We start from the raw sequence: 23,243 nt of genomic DNA on the forward strand, positions 1-23,243 counted from the left end.
GATTTTTATAAAAATAAATCCACGCGGATGAATTCGCGGGCATCCGTTTTGTGTTTTTAATAAATAAACACTAGTGTTTAATAAATAAACAGTAATTATGTAATTTTGTAAAAATTGTGTTTAAAATTTTATTTGCATTGAAAATTATACTTACCAACAAGTCTAACAACTCCTTATGATATTGAATACAAACATTGAAATTGAAAATATTGATAGAGGCCAACCTCTATTAATATTGTGTCGGTTTAGTTAACTAAAAAACCTAAAAAATCGCGGAGTTTTAAAATATTTTTGAGTTATCGCCCAAAAACCAGAAAATTACGTAGGTTCAAACTATAAACTAAAAACTAAAATGTTGGTAACTTTGGTAACTAAAAACTTGTATAATGTGGTAATCTATCGTGTGTAATTACATCTTCGAGTAAATTTTTGTTTCAGTTATCTAAACTTTGCAGTAGCTTCTTAAATGGTTTACATTTAACTACGTGCTTAAAACTAATATCTTAGAAATTTCATATGTAAAGTCTTTTTAGAACATGGTACGCCGCTCTCCGACCTCGTTTAAGAGCTCGCGTACACACATTCATAGCACATAGCTCCAAAAAGTTAGAAGTCCTTGCCCGGGATTGAACACGAGGCGGACGTCCTAACCACTAGGCTATCACAGCTTCCAGGCTATCCCCGCGGACGAAATAGCGGGTATTACATAGTACTACAGTAAATTATTCCACGCCAAAAGCGGTAATATCTTTTGTTAAGAGATACTTGCAAGCAGAAAGGGGAAGCTACCCAGTTAATAGGATATCAAATGTCATAAACAGCTCCATCAAAACGACAGTTTCAAGATTTCGCTCAAACAATGTTCAGTGAAAAGGCTCCATTACAAAAGGCTTAAGTAAAGGTGAACCTATTCTTTATCTTTTTTTACCGCGATCTTGCACCAGAAATATTACAGTACCACCAACTTATCTATTCAAGTGACAAGAATTAAGTGCCAGGGAGTGCCAGACCTTCAGCCAGATGCTAGATGTTATAAAAGCTGAAAGTTTCTCTGCGTATTGTCCCCAACACTGGGAGGAACGTTTGTTTGGATCATGGTGGCTTTGAGAGATTTGTTCAAACTTCAAATATGAAACAAATTCCTCGTCAGTAAATTATAGGTATGACCAAACTCACGGTTAGACTTGTCAAAACGAGTTTTTCACTGAGGGGGACCCTAAAGATATTTTAAATATCACACAGAATTCCTGTCATTACGTAGGTACCTACTTATTGATTCTCTCTGTGTAATTTAATTTATTACCCAATACATTATGTATACAAGAGTTATTGTAGTTCTATAGGTTACAATAACTCTTGTATACATAATATATTGGGTAATAAATTAAATTTTTTTTTTTACTTTTTAGTGTTTGTGGTTATTGAAGTCGGTTTTTTTTAAATTTTTTTTATGTACAGTAATCATCTAATTTATATTTTCAGTCACACTAAGTTATGAGTCATAAGTCAAGACATATTATTACTTAGTCATAACTTATAGGTAAACTAGATTGCGTTACGTTAGTTATTAGTAGGTACTATAATATATTCTGTGATTGCGTGCTTATTTTACGAAACTTCGATCTTGGAAGAATCAAATGAAAAAAAGCTTTACCAAGAAATAACGAGTTTGTCTTTGTAGGTACTTTTAGTATACTTACTCATACTTTGTCGTATTTTCTAAGCGGCGGCGTGCAAAAAGGCTTTCCTTCCACGCTGTATCATTTCACGGAGCTCCTCTACAGCACTTAAAGAAAACGACATTTTCCTGAGCTGCCCTTTTCATACCACAGGGGTAGAAAAATGATGCTATTTTCCACGTATTTGCTCTTGTATTTCACATAAAAGTGTATCTCCTTACACTTGGCACTACACTTGGTCTTTTTACAAATCAAGCGTCTCTTTATTATTTATTAAAAAACAAAGATACATTTTGAACATTAAATTACTGATAATTCCGGTGTATCACAAAAACTTATTATGGGAAAAATAGATATATTTAATACATAGTTTTAACTTCACAATCTGCTAAAGTATATACGTATCACTATGCTTCATTCTAAAAGTTGGGATTATGAAATGAGGTAAAACTATAACAGGTAGCTTTAATCTACGCTATGGAAAAAAAACTTAATATATACCGAAAGAAGAAAAACAAATTAATCAAACGCATTTAAATTTGTTTATTTATTAATTAATCACATTCAAACGAAGGCTGAAATTTTCTAATTAGTACCTAATAATACATTTTAATGAATCGTGATAGTTTAGTGATTGTCAATCAGTGATGTGGTTATGTTGTCAATCCTAATAAAATGCTCTCAATATTATTCTAGATTCAAAATTAGATTATTATGGATTAAGTTAATGCGCGACATGATTAATCCATTTCTTGAGATTAGTATATGCATAATAGATAGGCGCAATTGTAATGACCACAGTCTAAGGCTCTTTAGGTTATTTACGCACTACATCCGATACGAATCCGTAAAATACAGATCTAGAAAACTCGAATCGAATATGGATGTCGATTTGAATGCATCCATCGATTTCGGCAGATGTTGCGTATTCTTAAGATACCACTACTAAGCATGACGGGTCCATGATCCGAATCGGATGCAGTGCACAAGCATTCTTTCAATACAAGTAATATTGTGCTTAGTTCGGTCCTTCAACAATGCTCCGAATTGGAAATATTCGGTTTTGGAAAACGAAATTCGGATCTACTGCGCTACCCCTAACACTAATAGTAGGTACTATGGCTACTATGGATCGAGAATTCTCGGATTCGGACCGGATTCAATCTGATGCGGTGCTTAAAGAGCCTTAACCCCCACAATTTACAGTAAAAGAAGGAATAAAAGTCTCGGCGCCAGTACACATTGGGCCAAATGAGTTTGTTGTGCGCTCTTCTCAGACCTGGGCGCGTTTGGAACCCTCATAGCTTTAGTTTTAAGTTTGCGTTATAGTTATCACCACTATATCTTACAATTCTAACAACTGACAATCGAAAAGAGTAAAATAATTTATTACCTATTTTGAATAAATTATTTGAATTTTTGAACAAACGAAATAACGCGAAGTTAATAGTTTATTACGCCAAACGGCCAGTATATCGGCCATTAGCTCAGTGCATTGGACCAACGTGTATATACAAGGCTCTTAAAGCTGATCGCACATTCAAAACTAGCGCATTTTTCAGTATTGCGAATGCTTGTTGATGACATTTGCTTTTCTATTGCGAATACGAATTTGAAATTCAGTATGAAAAATATGGCGCTTAGCTGTATTGTGCAATCAGGGACCTGATTCTTTACGGTTTTCGCACCAGTTCCTACTTGGTTGTAGTTGCACAATCGAGGATTTGTGATAAATCTATAGGTAAACCAATTTACAGCTTGGCTGACTTTTTAGGTGAGATTACTTTATCGAACTGCAGCAGGATGATCAGGTATGTAAGTAAAAGTGCCATGAACTTAAAGGGCAGTGAAATGTCGATGTCAAACATGTGGAACAGAGAGAAAGATAGGTTCCGCGTCTCTATCAGAGCAAGCAATGTACGTGCTGTGCTTCGACTCGGCTTGTCTGAAATGATAGAAAAGTAATATAAGTACTTAATACTGTATAGAAAAAATACTTCTTTTAATTCTTACGAGTAGTAAGTTAGTTTAGGATGTAACTATCCTTCTTTCCACGCACATGCAAACTGTGGAACTAACTCCCATCGGCGGTGCTCCCACTAGATTACAACATGGGGTTATTCAAGGGGCGGACCAACAAATTCCTAAAAGGCCGGCAACAAACTCCTAAAAGGTCGGCGGTTCCTCTGGTGCTGCAATTGGTAATGGGCGGCGGTAATCACTTAACATCAGGTAACCCGCCTGCTCGTTTGCTCGCTATTTCTATTAAAAAAAAAACAAAAAAACCAAAACATCTATACGTCTAGAGTGACTGACGGATCTAACAATATGCACAGCTTGGGGTGGTTTGGGTTAGAAACTTTGACAGTTCCTTTTATGGCATAGGCACTCAATTTAAGCAACCGATTTACAAAAATTCCACCGAGCGAAGCCAAGGTGGATCGGCTAATGTACCTAATGGAAAAATGCATGACATTTCTATTAAGGTGATCGCATATAAAAACATGCGAGACCCGCAAAGCTCACAGGAGATGCAAGCGCTCTCAGAGCAGCGAGAGTCTACTCTACATCAATAGCATTGACGAGATTTGAGCAGAGGTCACGATATCGTCAACTTCTGTTAACGTCATCAGCGCACTTTTATAATGTAACGCGATCGATGAGACTGGAAGTCTCTCTGGCATATTCTTTTCAGTGCTTCATTTAAGTTTACGTAATTAATTATATTATCAAAAATAACTCAATCAAAAATAACAACAATCAAAAAGTGTTCAATGGTAGGTATAGTCCGCGACAGGTTGAGATGGCAATCTATACCTATCTACTTTGAAAAAATGATTTGTCTTTGACTTATTTGAGAAATCGCACCTCTTGTGGCTTTTACGGTTCTTGTGGCTCCTGCGGGTATTGCGGCCATTTATGGGATACTAGCTGATGCCCGCGACTTCGTCAACGTGGAATTAGGTTTTGTAAAAATCCCGTGAGAGCTCTTTGATTTTCCGGGATTAATAATAATAATAATAATAATAATAAAAAATATATTTATTCAAGAAAACATATTTACAGGTTATAACAAATTCAGGTATAATCATAAACTCGAAGCTTGAGTTTTTCCGTATACCAAAGCCGTCAACATTAGGTATCTATACGTAACACATTTATCTAATTAAAAGCTAAATAACAATTACTATAAACTAACAACATTGAACCAAATGTAGGATATTTTAAAACTTATATTTAGTAGGTAAAAACACAATTATTAAAATTGGACCTACTTATGCAACATGGAACCAATCCACACACATGCCAAAATTGAGATAAGTATACAGAAAGCTTTTAAAATGCACCTTCTATCAACCCTGTAAAAATCAAAATGATCTGACAATTCTAACATAGTAAAACATTTCTATGACAAAGTTATCAGTCCACATTTTAACAGTTGTTCAATAAACTAACAAGATCCATGTCCCATGGTAACCTGACAATCTAAGAAATCATTGAATTTTTATTTTTTTCATAAAGACCCATACCACATGGTCCCTTTTTATAAATCAATTTTGCAGAACCATGCGGGTTGGTTCTTGTTTGCAATAAAAATATGTCATAGTTCTATATTTTTACAAAGACTCACATTACTTGGTCCCTTGTTGATATAAATCAATATTTATAACATCTAAGAAAACATGTCCTTTGAATCTGTGTTGTTTAATAAATTTCTTGAAAAAAAATATTTATTAAAGTCAGTGATACCTAGTTACATTATTGTGATTCGCTAGTTTTTCTAAATTCAATTCAATTTTTCCCAAAATAACTACATTTTGAGTGGTAATTTTGTTTTGGTATGAATATGGCAACTTAATCTAATTTAATGGTAGATAAGTAGGTAATATTACAAAGGCAACACTGTGCTTTAAAGCAGATTAGATCAGCTCGTTGTGTGATTTGTAAATTAATTTACTATTTCCAACAATGAAGAGAGAGTAAATATCAGGAGACAAACTATGATTTCTAGCTGCCGCCACTTAATTTTTTTTATTTAGCTTTGACCCTTACCACCTTAGAGTAAAACTTAGCACAGATATTCCTTGAGTTATTCTAACATTAAGAAATATACGTCTATTAGGTCTTTTCGTCACCTATACCCCAAAAGTCAGTCAGTGCATCATATCGGTTATGATTTACGGTGCCGAAACATGGACACTGACAGCCAGGCTAGTCCACAAATTCCAAATCGCTCGAAGCATTTGAAGAGAAAAGTTCGAAAAGAAGTAATTCGCCATAGAACTAAAGCACATATAATAGATAATATGGCTCTTGAGGCTAGCACAATGAAGTAGCAGTGGGCTTGTCAGCAAACTGCTCAACCAAAGACTATTGATAGCTGCTGAAATCGTAAGCTCCCCAGTGGCGACCGTAACTTGGAAAACGTATATCGGGACGCCCTATACGAGTATGGAGCACCCCCTGTGTGTGGAGCGATGACATTCAGAGAGTGGCTACCATCAAATGAATGCAAAAAGTTTAAGATAGAAGAGGCCTGTGTCCAACAGCAGATGCAACTATAAAAAGACGATGACTTTAAGCGTTTAACGTAGTTGTAGCGAATTTATAAACGGAATTTGCGATACGCACTTACCAAGTATAAGATATCGCACTACACCGATGATACTACCTTGTTTGCGCCAGTGCTCGTCATATGGAAGAGCTACTTCTCAAAATGAAGTGTGTTAGTCTTAAGAGTTCAGATTAAAAATAAACCGCAGTAAATCTATGACGATGGTTGTAGACCGCACCAACAATAACTCGCCCGAAGTTACTCAAACTCTGAACTGGGAGGTTGTCCTATCCTGCATTTCTTGGTGCTTTAATCTCGACCAATGATGGTTGTGTAAAAGAAGTGAATCGACTATGGCGATAGCAAGAACTGCAATGGAAAGGCTGAGGAAAATATGGAAAAACAGAAAGAAACATCACAAAAGCTACGAAGATCCGGCTTGTTTGGACATTTGTTTTTCTAATTTTTATACGCTGCGAAGATGTGAACTCTGCGACTGATTGAGAAGAAGATTGACGCTCTGGAGATGTGGTGCTGGAGGCGAAGAGTCTCTTTGAACGAATTTCGCACCAACGACGTCTCTATACTCTAAGAACTGGGCATTAAACAACGTCTTTTGGCGCTAGTGCAAAGTCGCATGTTCTTCGGACATGTCTCCCGGCATTAGAGTGACTCCATTGAGCGTCTTGTAGTGCATAGCAAGGTGGAAGGTATCAGAGGGCGAGGAAGGTCACTTAAGCGATGGCCCGACCAGATTAAGTCCGCTGTGGGTGGTCTCGTGCACGAATGTACCAGACTATCAGCCAGAAGGCGACAAGTGGCGAATGCTCTTGAGGCGTAAAACATCACTTCGTGAAAACTTCACTTCGTGATGACCACAGCCACTCTGCCAAGAATATTACGACGGAGCAGAAGAATATACGTGCAATCTAACCATTTTAGCCATCCTACCTGTATTAGCCTAACTTTGTGAGAAGTCTGTATTATTATTAAAAGAAAAGCTGACTGACTGACTGATCTATCACCACACAACTCAAACCACTGGACGGATCAGCTGAAATTTGGCATGTAGACAGCTATTATGATATCCGCTAAGAAAGGTTTTTGAAATTTAAAATAGGGGTTTGAGATTAGTGCAGTCCACGCGGACGTAGTCACGGGCACAAATGACAACTCATTCATGATTTTTATTTCATTTCAACAATAATTAATAGATAATATGCGTTTTTTTTAAATTTTTACTATAAAATTATGGCAATGTAACAAGGAACCAACCCACACACAGGTAATTTTCTACAAGGAACCATGACTTCTTTTTTATATTATTATTAAAACTGTTAATATTTTTCATCAATATTATATTTGTATAGATAGTATAAACTATTTCCTACAATATTGTGAATAAACTTTATTCAAAATAACAAACATATCAAACGTACACAAAATTTTCACTTAAACAGCTTTTTCTCAAAACTATCATCGTGTGGGTTGATTCCATGTCGCATAAGTAGGTCCAATTATAAATGAATGTAGGTAGGCAAGTAAAAAGTTCGTTACCGCACAGCGGAGTACCTAGTTAGGGTGTGGTTAAAAGGAGCCTATGTCACTCTCCAGGTCTTTATCTATACCCATGCAAAACATCACGTCAATCCGTTGCACCGCTGCGACGTGATCGAAGAACAAACCAACAAACAAACAAACACACTTTCGCATTGCGGATTGGCAGACTATAGCGTGGGCGCTCGCTAATTGGATATTATGCACTTGCATACTATTATTAGGTATGATAATAAATAAATATAGACATAATTTGATTACCAAGTGTATTTTCGTAGAGTTTGCAAGCGAGGAAATCTTTGATGAGACGTACTTCCTTCTGTATGCGGTCCGCAAACACGCACGGGACCAAAACTGGGAACACCTGTATTACTATCATCGAAACGCCGTAAACTAATGCATTATTTCTGTCCTAAAATATTACAAAAACAATTTTAAAAGTTAGTTTAATATCAGGTATATTATCTTAAAGTCGCTTAAATCTGCTAGCATGTTGGCATTTCCTTTTTAGGATTCCTTTGTACCTCATGGTACGATTACACCTACCGAGTAGTGAAGCGAGACAGTAAAATGTCACTCGGCCGAGACAGTGCTGTGGCTCAGAAATTGTGGCGAAATTGCACTCGTTAAAGTGTTTATATACCAACCGAGTACTCGGCCGAGGACACTGACTCGCCACTGCACTCGTTAGGTGTAATCGTACCATCATGTGCCGTTATAGGTAAAAAGTTGAAATTTTCAGAGTATTTCTATTGCCGCTATAATAACAAATAATAAAAATGTAAAATGACTACCATGTAAATTAAACAAAAAATACATAATCTTGTATGATGGTATTATAGAATTTTTCGTGTGCGAGTCCGACTCACACTTGACCGGTTTTCCGAAAATGGTAATATTATAAGTAATCCTTGTATTATTAGATGACGCCCGCGATTTAGGTTTCTAAAAATCTCGTGGGAACTCTTCGATTTTCCAGGCTAAAAACAGATGTTCATCCCCGGCATGCAAGCTATCTCTGTAGGTACCAAATTTTGTCAAATTCGGTTGAACAGATGGGCCGTGAAAGGCTAGCAGACAGACAGACAGACACACTTTCGCATTTATATTATAGTTTGGATGCTGTCCCGTTTATGTTAACTATGTACCTACTTACTGTGCTTCCCCATATAATGGTTTTAACTGTGTTGTACAATAACCACAATGTTATGGAAAATGACGATATTAGGAGTGTTAATATCTGAAAAAAAAAAACAAATAATGAACTGGTAGATTATTTTGTAAAACAAGTAAATATTTATTTAATTATTTTATTAAAATATTATTAAATATTTATTTTATCATTTAAACGAAACCACTGTATTGAGGCAATAGTTTGCAGTGGAGACGACAAACGATGAAACATGATGAAAATATTATGTAAATTATTTTCTATATTTTCATATTTTCGCCTCTTGAGTCTTGCCTCTTTCTGCCCAGTGTATCCCACACACGACCTTTCTTGCCTCGTTACAATGGTTTAGATGATATTTTGGATTTGTAATGTTTGAAATTTATTTCTTTTAAAATAAAATAAACATTAATTTATTTTTGCACAAAGATTTGTAAAAGAACAAACAAAAGCGTACCTACCTGCCATTTAACAGCGTCGTTCAAATAGTCGTATGCAATAATAATATTATTGTAAAAGTCCATAAGCTTCTTCATATCTAAATTATGATCTAAATGTGATTTTTTGTGTTTTTGTAACTCATTTTCAGGAGAGTTTGTGAGACTATTTCTAATTTTGTTATTAGGGTACGAAGATTTCATACAATCATGCATAGCTTTCAGTCTTGGAATTATAAGACTGAACAAGTGTCCGTAATAATGCAATTCAAAACAAGACAATAATTTTATAAAGCTTATGTGCAGGAATTGAAAGAGATTGGACTCATCATCAGCGCTCATAAAGTATAAAATAATGCTTATAATAACAGTTACAATTAGTTGTAGGAAATTGTACATAGACTCTCGAACACCAAATTTCGTGGCATTGATACCGAGTTCCTTGTCAAACTTATTCAAGTTTAGATAGAAGTTTTGTAGTCTTTTATGTAATAAAAACCCAACGGTAGTACAAATTAAGTATTGAATATTATCAATTATCAAAAGAAAGGACCATAGGAATCCCCTGTAAAACCAGTATATAGTAACATAGAAAAATAGTACATTAATAAGTATTGTATAAATTAACATGAATATTATGGAATAGGTATTCGCAGTGCTGAGAAGCGGTAGTCGGTTTACGCCTAATATTAGGCTCGCTATTATAAATATCTTTGAGATTGGCTCAATGATAGGCTTGCTTGTCTTTTGAAAGAAGGTGTTGATCTGAGGCACTGGAGGCGACATGGTGACAGTGCGAAACACAAGGCAACACTAATAGAAATATACCAGTAGAAAGAATAACACCCGCTTTTCATTTCTTAATAGCTTTCATTACATTAAAAGGTTGTGCATGCATTATTATTCTACGGAGTACGGACCTACGCGCTCTACAAAAATATTTATATTTGATTAATTATTACTGTAGAAATGAATACTTAAATAATTTACTTCAGAGTAGGTAAGAGTGATTAAAATATTTTCTTCAAGGCATGTGTTGCCTGTTGCCTATAACTTAGACCTTTGTCTCTTTTCATTGCAGTCGAAGCTTCACTCGAACGGGTTTGCAACTTGCACTTATGTTTAGGAGATACCTTGAAAGCTACTTATTTTCTATATCTGAATATGGTATTTGACAACTAGTCAAATCAGTAACTTTTTATCAAACGTCAAAACGCGCGCTTAGTATGCGGGATTCTATGAAATACTGAATAGTCGTATTTTTTAGTTTATTCGATAACTTAAAATGGTTATTACACATTAAACTAACAACGGACGTGGATTTTACGTATTTTGGAGGATCTTTTTAATAATTACTGAGAAATAATTTATTTTTGATATAGACAAATTGAATACCCAATTCTAAATATACATCTACTACATGGTGCTCACGACTTTGTCCGTGAATTTAGGTAGTTTTTAAAATCCCATCTCTTTGATTTTCCAGCATGAAAAGTAGTTTATGTCCGTCTCCAGGATGCAAGCTATCTCTGTACCAAATAGATAATGTCCGCGACTTCATCTGTGGATTTGGGTTTTTGAAATTCCGTGGGAAATCTTTAATTTTTGTCTCTTACTCTCTGTACCAAATTCGATTTAAATTCGATCGGGAAACACGTTATTTTATTATTATTATTATTACAGTAATGTGTATACCTATACATTCGTAGGTATATGTACATTAGTAACGTAATGTATAGGTATCTAATAACATTCGCACATTGTTTATGTTAATATACTTAATTATACATTATGTTAATAGTATTTTGTCAAGACACAGTACGAAAATGAGGTAAGACAGCTTTTGATGAATTTTCCGCTAACATAGGCACGTCTCCCAAATGAAGACGAGTCGTTGGTTCGTGATCTTTTTTTTATTCAAGGTATACACAATTTACAAACAAATTTATAATTTCCATTTATTCAGTTAAGCATGTCTAATAAATATATGAGAGCTAAAGTGGTATGAAAATTCTTTTGTAAAACATGAACGTTTTGTTGAATTTGCTTATTTTTTTCAGCGACTTTTTTAACCTATAATTGATGATTGTAGTAGGACTGGAATTGTTTGTGACATGTTTTTAATATTTGTGAATGTTGTTACAATTTATCGTTGGCATATCTAATAAAATAAAATAAAAAGAAAATGAAATAAAATAAAACATGACGTTATTAACGATTAAATAATAAGGCTTCTAATGTGGCTAATTCCATTGTACACAATCTCTAAACTAAACTAAAATGTCACGCCTAAATCTATTGCTATCCCTTTCATAATGTTGCTTGCGCAAAAGGATGGCGCTAGATTTAGACCTGTTAATTTAGTTTAGTTTAGAGATTGTGTACAAGAGAATCGGCCCCAGTGTCTTGATAAATTGTTAATATCCTCTCCACTTCTGGACATAGGTCTCCCTGAGAGCGAGCCACCACTTCATCTCTATTCTTGAATATTCTCAGCAATATGATATTGATTTTTAGGGTTCCGTATCTCAAAAGGAAAAACAGAACTCTTATAGGATCACTTTGTTGTCTGTCTGTCTGTCGGTCTGTCAAGAAACCTACAGGGTACTTCCCGTTGACCTAGAATCATGAAATTTGGCAGGTAGGTAGGTCTTATAGCAGACATTCGGGGAAAAATCTGAAAACCGTGAATTTGTGGTTACATCACACACAAAAAAAAATTGTGGTCATGAACTAATAATTTATTATTAGTATTTTCAATTTTCGAAGTAAGATAACTGTATCAAGTGGGGTATCCATATGAAAGGCCTTCACCTGTGCATTCTAAAACTGATTTTTATTTATTTTTATGCATCATAGTTTTTGAATTATCGTGCCAAATTTCGAAAAAATACCACTGTATTACGGAACCATCGTTGCGCGAGCCTGACTCGCACTTGGCCGGTTTTTATAGCTTAACCCTCTGAACTAAGTATATTGCACCAAAGAAGAGCTAAAATTAAGGCCTACGAAAATGAAGCGATACGACTGGTTCAAATATGTACGGAAAAGCAATTAGCAATGTTTCTGCCAAAAATACCTTCGTCGTATATGTCAAAGCTGTCCTTTATTTGTGTAGCCTCTCCGGATAACAACCCTCCTCGTTGTGAGAGGCTCTGTTAAGGTTTTTTTTCATATTTGCACGTCCGTCAGTTAAAAAATAGAGCTTTTGCTAACTGCCTTTTCCAGTTGTGGATACTAGCATGCGAATTTGTCGTCACTAGGCAGTTACGTAAAATAAAATGTCGGGAAAACCTATCTTTGGGCAGGTGAATATTTTTAAGCAAGTTAAAACTGCACAGTAAAAATATCTACAATTTAATATAAAAATATCTGTCATATAATTACAATAAGCTTCATAAATATACTGACGCGTAGGTATGTGTAAAGCAAGCTGGAGGCCTTTTTATGATCTCAGACCTGGACGCGTTTGGAACCCTCGTTGATTTGATGGTCTTTATGCTTGTATTACATATTAATTAATAGGTTACCTTTTAGTTTTCCAATTAAATATTATAACAAAGTTATACTAAAGGCACACAAATGCGACTTGTCCAATACGTTTCCGGGGAACTTCTTACAGTAGACGTGCACGGGAGGTTAAATGATAGCGGCGGTCAAATAGTCGCTCTTTTAATCATACGGCAATTTATAGACGTATGTATGAAAAATCAAGGCGGCTATTTGACCTGGCGGTCATTATTGACTGTCCATCCACGCCTAGCTTTAGAACTCATTAAACAAGACACCGTATTTTTTCACAGTAATACAGGAAAATGAGTTCACACTGCTGTGGACGCGTTAGTGCACTCACTTGGTCACGTGATTCGAGAAATATACCACAGCGCAGGTGGTGTGCGCTTTGGCACGAGAGAGAGAGAGAGAGTTGAGAGGTAAGAGTTAAAGCGGTAAACAGAGAGGAGCTTATTTAGGCAGTTAGCTGTGCGGGCTGGATTTCACTAGGGAGCCTTCTACCGGTAAGGTATAGAAGGCTCACTAAGTACTTAAGTAGGTATGTATTAAGTATTCTATGTTTGTGGTCTTGCCGTGCAGTAGCTTTTGCGCTTCGCTATCATCGCGCGCTGTGTGTGTTTCAAGCTTTAAACAACTCGGAATTATTCGACCAAACAGCTGCTACCAAATATTAATCACGTGAACGGTACTTGGCCGTCTCATATGTGAGTTTATGACTCGCGTTTATGATTATTATTAATACGTGATGTTATTAACTCGAGGAATACACAGGAGAGTTCATAATATTTACTATTGCAATTTGCACCAGATAAGAAAAACATTTTTATGAGATTCTTGATAGGTCAATTTGACGAAATGTTCGCGTTTATCACACTGGCTTTTGTGCGCGACGGGTTTGTCTTGATTATGAAAGATTGTCGACTGCGTGTGAACTTTGTCTGGTGAAAGGTTTCGGTTGTGACTGATGGACCTGTGGATGATGGACACGGGGCGGTCCGTCGCTCACAGTGTGGTCCTCGGGTTGGTTGGCATGCTGTGGTTCCGGCATGCAACGGTGTTTGGGGGCACGTAGTCAGTAGTGCCACTGTGGTGGGTCTTCTGTGGCGGACTAACGAGGCATTGTTGCTCCCATGTGCTCCACCGTTAGCGGTGGGATGGAAGTTGGAACTTCGTGAGGTTTTTAGTCGGTAAGAGTCCGACATAACCACTGTACTACCCTGTGGCCGGTGGTACCCATGATGAATTATTTCATGAAAAAAAGAAGTGGCTATCTACGGCGAGAGAACCGAATAGGATAGGAGTATTGTTTTAATACTTATAAACCTCTTACAGGTTACAGGCGTTTCAATTTTAGATTGCATCGTGTTTGGATTGCAGTCAAGCGCTAAATTGTAAATAATCAAATACAATACAATCAGATTTTGTGTTAAAGTAATTGGTTAGTTTCGTTCCAAACACTGTGCCTTGAATTTGTTTGGGTTAGGTCCCAAAGATAAAATCTAGATAGATCGATTACCTTTACCCTTGTCCGTGAATTTCATGATAATATATCCTTGGGCTTTTAAGAATGATATAAAGGACATTAACCTGTAAGCTTAGGTGGTTATAATATTTAGACAGGACTCGAATATACGACCGGTTCCGTATTAGAAATAACACTTTTTTTGATGTTACGACAAATTCACGATTTTCAGATTTTCCCTTTATTTGTGTAATAAGACATTGCCTAAAATCATAAAAGGCAGGTCCTTTCATGATTTCAGGTCAACTGGAAGTAGGTTTTGATTCCCTTGACGGGTCTTAGCAGACACGACAGACAGACAAACAGACAGACATCGAAGTGACTCTATAAGGATCCCTTTTTTCTCTGGAGATGCGGAACCCTAAAAATGATTACCTATGTAAATAGGAGGAAACGTTTTTTGTAAGAACAAGGCTGTATTTTATTTAAAAAAAATTAGAGATGTATACGAAAATTGTAATATCCGCTAGCTACCCGTGTGAAGCCGGGGCGGGTCATGTTCATTCATATTTTTAAAGATTCTATAATGTATTTTGTTTAAATATAGTTAAAATTATAACTGTAATGAGACTGAAAATAAGTAAAGGTAGTAGGTATATCATTACTAATTACTCATTACATAGGTATTTAAATTGTACTGTGTTCTCGTAGTACTTACCCTGTTAAATATAAAATGGTCCCAAATAACATCAAGAAACATAGGTAAACATTAATGTGTACGCAATTAGCTTCCGAGTTTTCCTCTCCAGTCTGCGGCGATGCTTTAACAGCTACAAGCGTAAATTCTGTATATAAAGCTGCCTTTCCACCAGAGGTGTGTTACGTTGCTAAGCTATGACTGTGTCAAAACTACTAAAAGGATCGCTTGATTTTCATAGCATAACTTATCTAGCTTAGCATGGAGGAAAGTGAATCAACGAAGCTATTTTTATATAAGTACTAGTTGAAGCGAGGGATGCGAGCTAGGGCTGTGAGCTAAGAATGCGCGAGTGGTGTAATGGGACGTATGGAGCACGTCCTCACCCAGTCTTACCCACTCCACTACATCACTGAGGGTTTTATTCGTAGTGCGCTAAAAACCTCAATAGCTCAACGGTTAAGGAGCGAACTGAAATCTGAAAGGTCGCCGCGCCGGTTCAAACCCCTCCCGTTGCACTATTGTCGTACCAACGCCTAGTGTGCTAGGAGTAGGTACGATTTTTGAATACACTCTCATTGGAATACTAACCCTAACCAATCAAACTCAATGAAATTTTGTAGATACTATAGGACGTAATGTACACAGTTTCATAGCTTAGCTACATTCTGGTGGAAAAGCAGCCTAATAGTACTGCTACGCTAACTTTAATTAGTGCCACGTGCGTAATATAGAGATGTGGAAAATGCGTGTGTAATTAAAATTGTAGAGGTACAACATGGTTATTTAATGTAACACATGTAACTTAGTTGCTGTTGTTAACATCTGTTAAATAGAAGTATAGGCGTCACTTTGCAGAACTCCATTTTAAATAAGGCTTAATTTATATACCTATTAACATTATAAATGTTTTGTGTGTCTGTCATGTCTGTTATTACCTTTTCACTTGATATGATTTAGTACACAGAAAGCTTGCATCCCCGAAACAGGCAAGCTATTTTTTATCCCGGTTTTCACGGGAAATTTACAAAACCTAAATCCACGCGGACGAAGTTGCGGGCGTCATCAAGTTTGTTATAATTTAAGGTCTAACGTTGTGGTACATACACCCGCACTTGCCCGCACCGGGTTAGCGCGGGGGCTGTGCGAGTGTGCGGCGCGTTCCCTCCCCGATAGTTACTTCTACCTGTCGCGCATTATAGTAGTGGGAGGGCGGGCGGTGCACGTGGCTCGTTGTACAGTACAAACCGTAGGTACAGGTTTATTTGGTTTAGCGGATTATAGCAAGATAAGCTTGTTGTTCTTTGTTTAGTTAACATCGTTATAATATCAGCCTGTGGATTTAAATTTGTAAAATGGAACGGAAATCTGACACGACTAGAGAAACCAGGCGCAGGGCCAACTGCTTTACTTGCTCTTCGAAGCACGGGGGTGACACACCGCCAATTTTCTAACTTCGGGCTAGTGCTGAGATATCCTTAACAGAAAAATCCTATATACCTAACTATTTTTGGTCCGACCCAGAAATCAAACTTAGCACCTCGTTATTGGCAGTCCAACATGATAACCATATAGAATATAGATAGATCAACGAGGTAGTCAGGATCCTTAGTTAACCAACGTGCTGGAACACAGTGCTTCTATATTCTAGGACTTTTCAGCTTCAACGGCTGTAGAATAAGAACCTAAGACTAGTTGAAATAATATAAATTACGAACAAACTAAATAGTAGTTCAAAGTTGCTGACTAACTTGTAATTAGAAAAGTTTGCCGTGCAGTTTGTAAATGGCACTTTATCCAAAGAAGCTATAATATTAAACGTTAAAAGTTTTAATTACTGTAGCGAAACACCTAGCTTTTAGCTGTAGCAATCACACGACACCAACCAACTAAAATCAGAGAATACAGTATACATGTACCTACCTACAAATATGTACGCTAACATAAGTACCTGCTTGAGCCCCGATGGAAAAAATTCGATAAGTTGTAAAATTACATACTTTCGGGAGGCGGGATAATTCTTTTGTTCGTTGAACTGAGATGCGATTATAAAAAAAAGTTGTGTCGTAAAAAAACGAAAACGGAATTTTCTGTCTAAGATTTTTTGCACATCCGCCAACAATAAAAGAGGGGTCTCGATACAAAATTCTAAAAATGAGAGCTCTTGAGAATGCCATTGTAATTCATGGTTTGTAAACAAGATTTATGAGTGGATGGGATAAAATTTCGTTTTTATGAAAATAGCAAAGTTTGGATACCCAACCCAACCTCAAACTTAACTTCAATTTTTTAGTGGCCTAACCTACCTAATTTCAGGCTTAGCCATGAAAAGGAGTCTCAGTTCAAGCCAGTGGAGAAGCATCATTGAGGCTTGAGCAGCCTTAGTTTGCTACAAGGTCTAGTGTCATTTGTCGAATATATAGGTATAGATCAGAATTTTACATAAGTAAAAGATTATTTTCTGAGAAAGACTTCATTTTACATAGAAGAAATTTTAAAGCATTGTAGCCAATAAAGATTTATTAGAATAGTAGGCACCAAAAAAGTTCATTAAACATAACGACATCTTGAGAAAATTGGCTTTTGTATAAACCCTTACGTGGTGCCGTGAATGCTATTCAATTATTCTTTCTAACTCTAGGTGATAAAGTGTGTGTGTGTGTGTGTGTGTGTAAATATATAAAAGGAAAAGGTGACTGACTGACTGACTGACTGACTGACTGATCTATCAATGCACAGCTCAAACTACTGGACGGATCGGGTTGAAATTTGGCATGCAGATAGCTATTATAACGTAGACATCCGCTAAGAAAGGTTTTTCAAAATTCAACCCCTAAAGGGGTGAAATAGGGGTTTGAAATTTCTGTAGTCCACGCGGACGAAGTCGCGGGCATAAGCTAGTTTTATATAAGCTTTTTAGACCGCCATGAAAATTAAAATAGTGTTATTTTTTGTGCGATGTTACGAAACCCGTCGTGTGCGAGTCCGCCACGCGCTTGACCGATTTTTTTAAAGCCAAAATCGCTAAATTAAATCAATTAAGTACCTCAACAAAGTTATTGGTGTCACCCTAAGCCAGCCATTGTCAACAAAAACCTTCATACCCGAAATTACTTCTACCCCGTTAATATTCAGGGGCCGTGAATCTTTTGATATTAATTCAATAAGTAAACCCCGTTTATAATTTAAGGTGAACGCCTCCTGAGTTTATTGAAATTCCATTAAAATTTCCATATCGATAACTTTGAATGCTATTTTTTAGGTCTTATAAAATTGAAGATGCACTTTTTGGGTCAAAGACTGAAATGTAAAGATGCACTACGCGCGTAGTAATGTGTAGTAATTTAAGGACTGGCTGACTAGCATGCCTGACTTTGTGCACTGACTTAAGTTTCAGTTAAAACAAGATACTTACAGCCTTAAGTAAAATATATCATGCCACTTTTATCTTTGGCTAGGACAAATTGGCTGTAATATACATTTTGACGACAAAAGCACTTTTAGAGTATGATAATATTCCATTTTGTTCGAGCAACTAAAGAGATGCTATTCTTTTGCTGACTAAAGTAAAAGAGTTATTGAATTTTTTTTATTGGCTCACATATTTTTTTGTATCTTCAATCTTAATACAAAAAGCAAATTACAACAAACGTAAATAATTTTTGTAAACAATTTTTTCTAATCAAAGTTAAGTATACTTTTTTCTACTGATACAAAAGAAAACACTTTTTAATATGAGATAGTAGCTTAACAAAAAAGCTACTTCTATATTATTCTTCTCTACTTTATAAAATGGACTAGAAAATAAAACGTATTTTGTAGTAAACTATTTTAAATGGTCAAATACTTACCTACTTGTAAATCTATCATAGATTCGGCGGGAGCTATTTCAAAAAATAGTAATCGCTTTTTAATCAAATAGGTACATTATTTTTAAGTAGCTTATTCCCGCGACTTCGTTCGCGTGGACGCGTTCGCGTAGAAATGATTTTTGATTAGATTCGGAATGCGGATGTCTACGTCATAATAGCTAAGTATATGCATACCTCAGTCTGATCCATCCCGCAAGTATTTTAAACTGCGCGTTGATAATTATGATTTATATTAGTCTAAAATACCTAATTCACTTATATGGAATTATTAAAGTCAAATTAAAGTCGTAGGTACAGGGCACTCGTAGTTGAAATGAAAGAGTACCTACAACCCGAAATATTTTACTATTATAAGCAGTCTAATTTCTGTGGAGAAAGTTCTGAACAACTAGAGGGACTCTGGTTAGCCTCGTTTATTTACGGAGTACCGAAACAGAACTGGAAACCGTAAATGAGCCCTTTTAGTTTTAGCAAGATTTAACTGCAGCCGACCTTAATTAAGTGACCCTTTGATATATGCAAGTTCCTACAAACAACCGTTTAGAGCGTCTGTGGATTATCAACATAAGTAGTTACGAGTATACGAGTTCTCACTCACTAACTTTAGGGGCTGTGTCTTGTCAGTTGTCACGTACAAGTGCCGAAGTAGCCTTTAAACGTGGATAAATGATGATGAGACTGCGAAAACCAAGGATTTATCCGTGGCTTTGCCTGCGTGAAAAAAAGTTCATTATCAGATCGTATTATGGCCTTTTAACTTTGGTCCGCGACTTCAACCGAGTGGATTTTGAAGAAGTAATAATTCCTACGTTTATGTTTTATAGTTTTTATGATAATGGTTTTACCTACCCTTCAAGGAAATTTCTAAATATTTTTTTAATAGGTAGGTACATATTATCAACTACGTTTATGAATAAAATGGGTATGATAAACGGGCAGAGAGACAGATGGACTAGACGAAACTAGAAGGATTCCTTGTTTTACTACCGTAAAGATGACAATGACAAGATGCATTAGAGGTAGTGGAGACCTGCTCGCGAGAGTCCCGTCACGATTGTGAACGTCAGGATGGCTGGACCACCACAGAATTTGGAAGTTTAAGCCATGCTAGGATTTAGTACCTATTTGGTACTATTTGGTACCTGAGATCAAATAATTAGTACCTCGATAAATAGGGAGAAATTTTATAATCAAAGTGGTCAGCCATTCTGACCGTCAGGATGGCTGGACCAAGTCGGTTTTACTAAGTTGGCGGCGTTAAAGTTAATATGTTTTATCGTAAGGATTTAGTACCTAGTTAGTACTTAAACATAAACACTTTTTTTTATTTATTTGATACACAAAAAAAAAGTTATACCCAAAATCAGTTTTGTATGGGAATAGGACCAAGTCAGTTTTTCTCAGTTAAAGGCGTTATAATGAATTAATTTTTACGCGAAGATTTAGTACCTAATCAGTACCTGAATATGAATTCTTTTTTTTTGATTTTTTCGATACACAAAAAAAAAGTTATACCCAAAATCAGTTTTGTATGGGAATAGGACCATGTCAGTTTTTCTCAGTTTTAAAGGCGTTATAATGAATTAATTTTTTCGCAGAGATTTAGGTCCTAATTAGTACCTAAACATAAATAGTTTTTTTTGATTTTTCCGATAAACCAAAAAATACTCCTAGAATTGAGTAGAATTGTATAGGAGTAGTAGGTACCTACTCTACTATAAATGGGACCTCGTCGATTTTTCTCAATCAAAGGCGTAATAATTAACTTATCTTTTTGTAAAGATTTAGCTAACTAATTGGTACCTGCAGATAAATAGGTTTTTAAATTTTTTCGATAAAATATTAAAAAATACTCCTAGAAGAAGTTTTGCATGTGAATTTGAATAGTGGGTTAGTATAAATGAGTGTAATGTTTATTAGAAAAAAAAAAGAATATAAATTGTACAAAGGAAAATAATTTACCAAAAATAAATCTGGTTAAAACAGGTAGCTTTCTAATGGCGAAAGAATTATTAAAATCAGTCTAGTAGTTCCAGAGTCTTTTCTCTTTATAATACTAGTAGTTACCAACCTAAAGATGTTATCGCCAATATTTGTTTATTGTGGAAATGAATATTTTAGGCATTTTTTAGAATACCTAAAATATCCAGGCAATGTATAAAACATTATTTATTTCATAAGGTCATGCGGGGCTATTCGGCCAAAAAATGTGACGTGTAAAATTCAAATCTTTGCTATTTCACTACAGCAAGCAATAACAACAAATGAGTAAGTGCATCATAAAAATAATTTATTTGTTAATGGTTACGCTGTATTACTTCTGTAGAAAATCAATATTTTTGTAACAACCAAGAATTTGTATTTGAATTCTGGAAAATGGCGGAATAACCCCGCTGCGGGGCTTTTTCGACTTTTGATTGTGTCTCTGCCATCTATGATTCTATTTAGTTAATACTTAGTGGCTCATACAATTCACGGCGGAAAAAATACTATTCTAAGTTTTACAAAAAGGTAGGGGGATTCAAATTCCTTTAAAATCTTTTTTTTTTTGTAAATTACAGGGCAATTGCGACGCGCCTCCATACATGCTAGTGATGTGCCGAATAACTCGATAAATTCTAATCGGTTTCAAATTGTTATCATTAAGTTATTGAATAAAAGCTTTATCTTTCTTTAACGGCGAATAGTAAGAGTTTTAACACCAAGTACTCTTGTAATAATAGTCAGTATATTAAAAATACGGTAGGTAATTATTGTTTGTAGGATAGTAAAAAAAAACTAAATTAGGTGTCCCATGGGATCTTTAAAAATCTAAATCCACATTTAGGTTTTTAAAGATCTCTTGGGAACTGTTTGATTTTTTGGGATAAAAAGTTGCCTATATCAATTACAGGGATGCAAGCTGCCTACACTAGCGGCACGCTATGATGGCCGGTTTGACACATTACAATAGTGATGTGGAATGTCAATTTATTCTCGAACAAAAAACAATTAAGTTTTGTTTTTGTACCTGATTAAATAGGTTTAATAAAACAAAAATGTATATGTTTATTTAATTTATTTGAACGAACTGAATATTTGAACGAAAATGAATATACATACTTTATATGCACACAAGAAACATATGAATACAAAAGATACCGAAAAAGGTGCCACAAAAGGCCATAATTAATCAGATTCGTCCATACTACTATTTTCACTGTCGTCACTGCTATCATCACATACATTAATAATTATATGTTCGTTTTCTATAATATTATCTATTTTCACATCTCTTTCATAATCTTCCCTTATTAATTTAACAGTTCTATTCACAACCTTTTCCCAGTCTCCTTTAGTCACATGTTCACAAGCTTCTTCTAATAATTTTAGCATTTTTTTTGTGGTAAATGGGGGTTCTGTATTGTGTCTTGCAGCATATCCCTTAATTTGAGCCCACACCAACTCAATCGCATTATACTCACAATGGTAAGGCGGTAACCGTATAACTCTGTGCCCATGTTCTAATGCTATTTCGTCAATGACGTATCGGATCTTGGTTGGTTTGTTTTCTTTTAAAAGACGTACTAATTCCGCTTTTAACATATTCATGTTTGCATCTACGCCATTTTTACGAAGCCATGCGACGATATCAGCTTTCTTTTGGGATTGGGCAGGTGGCTTGTCAATTTGCATCGAGTGGTATGGGGCGTTGTCCATAATTATAATAGATGGTTCAGGGAGGCTACACAACATTGAGGTAAACCATTCAGTAAACTTTTCTCCATTCATGTCTTCATGATAGTCTCCAGTGGTTTTTGACGCAAAAGCCATGAGAGAACCTTCGACAAACCCGTTGATGGTTCCGGCGTGACAAATTATAAGTCGCGATCCTTTTCCTACAGGAACTTTGGAAGTAGATGCTGCTGTGTCATCGTTCCAAGAACGGCCTACAGTATGGTTAGCATTAAGCCATGTTTCATCCAAGAACACAACATTTTGCCAATTTTTGATTTCTTTCACTTGCCGTAAAAAAGTATACCTTGCCATCGCTATATCAAATCTTTCCATCAATATTTTGCGTTTGTTACATTTTTTGTATCGAAATCCAATGGTCTTCAAAATCTTCGTTAAAGAACTTTCCCCACCGAAGAATAATCCAGCTTCCTTCAGTGAATGCACCAACTTTTTTCTTGTTGGATACTCCTTCTGTAAATAGTAGCCGTAAACATGTCTTCGGATAGCATCGGCATCAAAGCTATCGATGCCTACGACTGGTTTTGCTCGTTTTCTCTTTTTTGGTGTGTGAAGTTTATTTTCT

General features: G+C 35.8%; 1 protein-coding gene across 1 annotated transcript; it reads right to left on the reverse strand.

Annotated features, from left to right (window-relative positions):
- Positions 1 to 3,430: 3,430 nt before the first annotated feature.
- LOC138403691 (uncharacterized) lies at positions 3,431 to 9,498 on the reverse strand. The gene is made up of 3 exons (XM_069505121.1): positions 9,388 to 9,498; positions 8,053 to 8,203; positions 3,431 to 3,624 (listed from the first exon to the last, which is right to left on the reverse strand). Exons 1-3 carry the CDS (start codon positions 9,496 to 9,498, stop codon positions 3,431 to 3,433), a joined length of 456 nt encoding a protein of 151 aa, XP_069361222.1.
- Between the last annotated feature and the right edge of the window lie 13,745 nt (positions 9,499 to 23,243).

This window comes from Maniola hyperantus, chromosome 19 (assembly GCF_902806685.2).
Source record: "Maniola hyperantus chromosome 19, iAphHyp1.2, whole genome shotgun sequence".
Classification (NCBI taxonomy): domain Eukaryota; kingdom Metazoa; phylum Arthropoda; class Insecta; order Lepidoptera; family Nymphalidae; genus Maniola; species Maniola hyperantus.

Bases quoted from the DNA above. Each gene is read 5' to 3' on its own strand.
- LOC138403691 (XM_069505121.1), bottom strand. From the start codon at position 9,498: ATGAAGAAGCTTATGGACTTTTACAATAATATTATTATTGCATACGAC. The intron at 8,204-9,387 runs GTGCAAAAATAA...GTAATATTTTAG, and splicing joins TTGTTCTTTTACAAATCTTT to GACAGAAATAATGCATTAGT. The intron at 3,625-8,052 runs GTAATCAAATTA...CTATCATTTCAG, and splicing joins ACTCTACGAAAATACACTTG to ACAAGCCGAGTCGAAGCACA.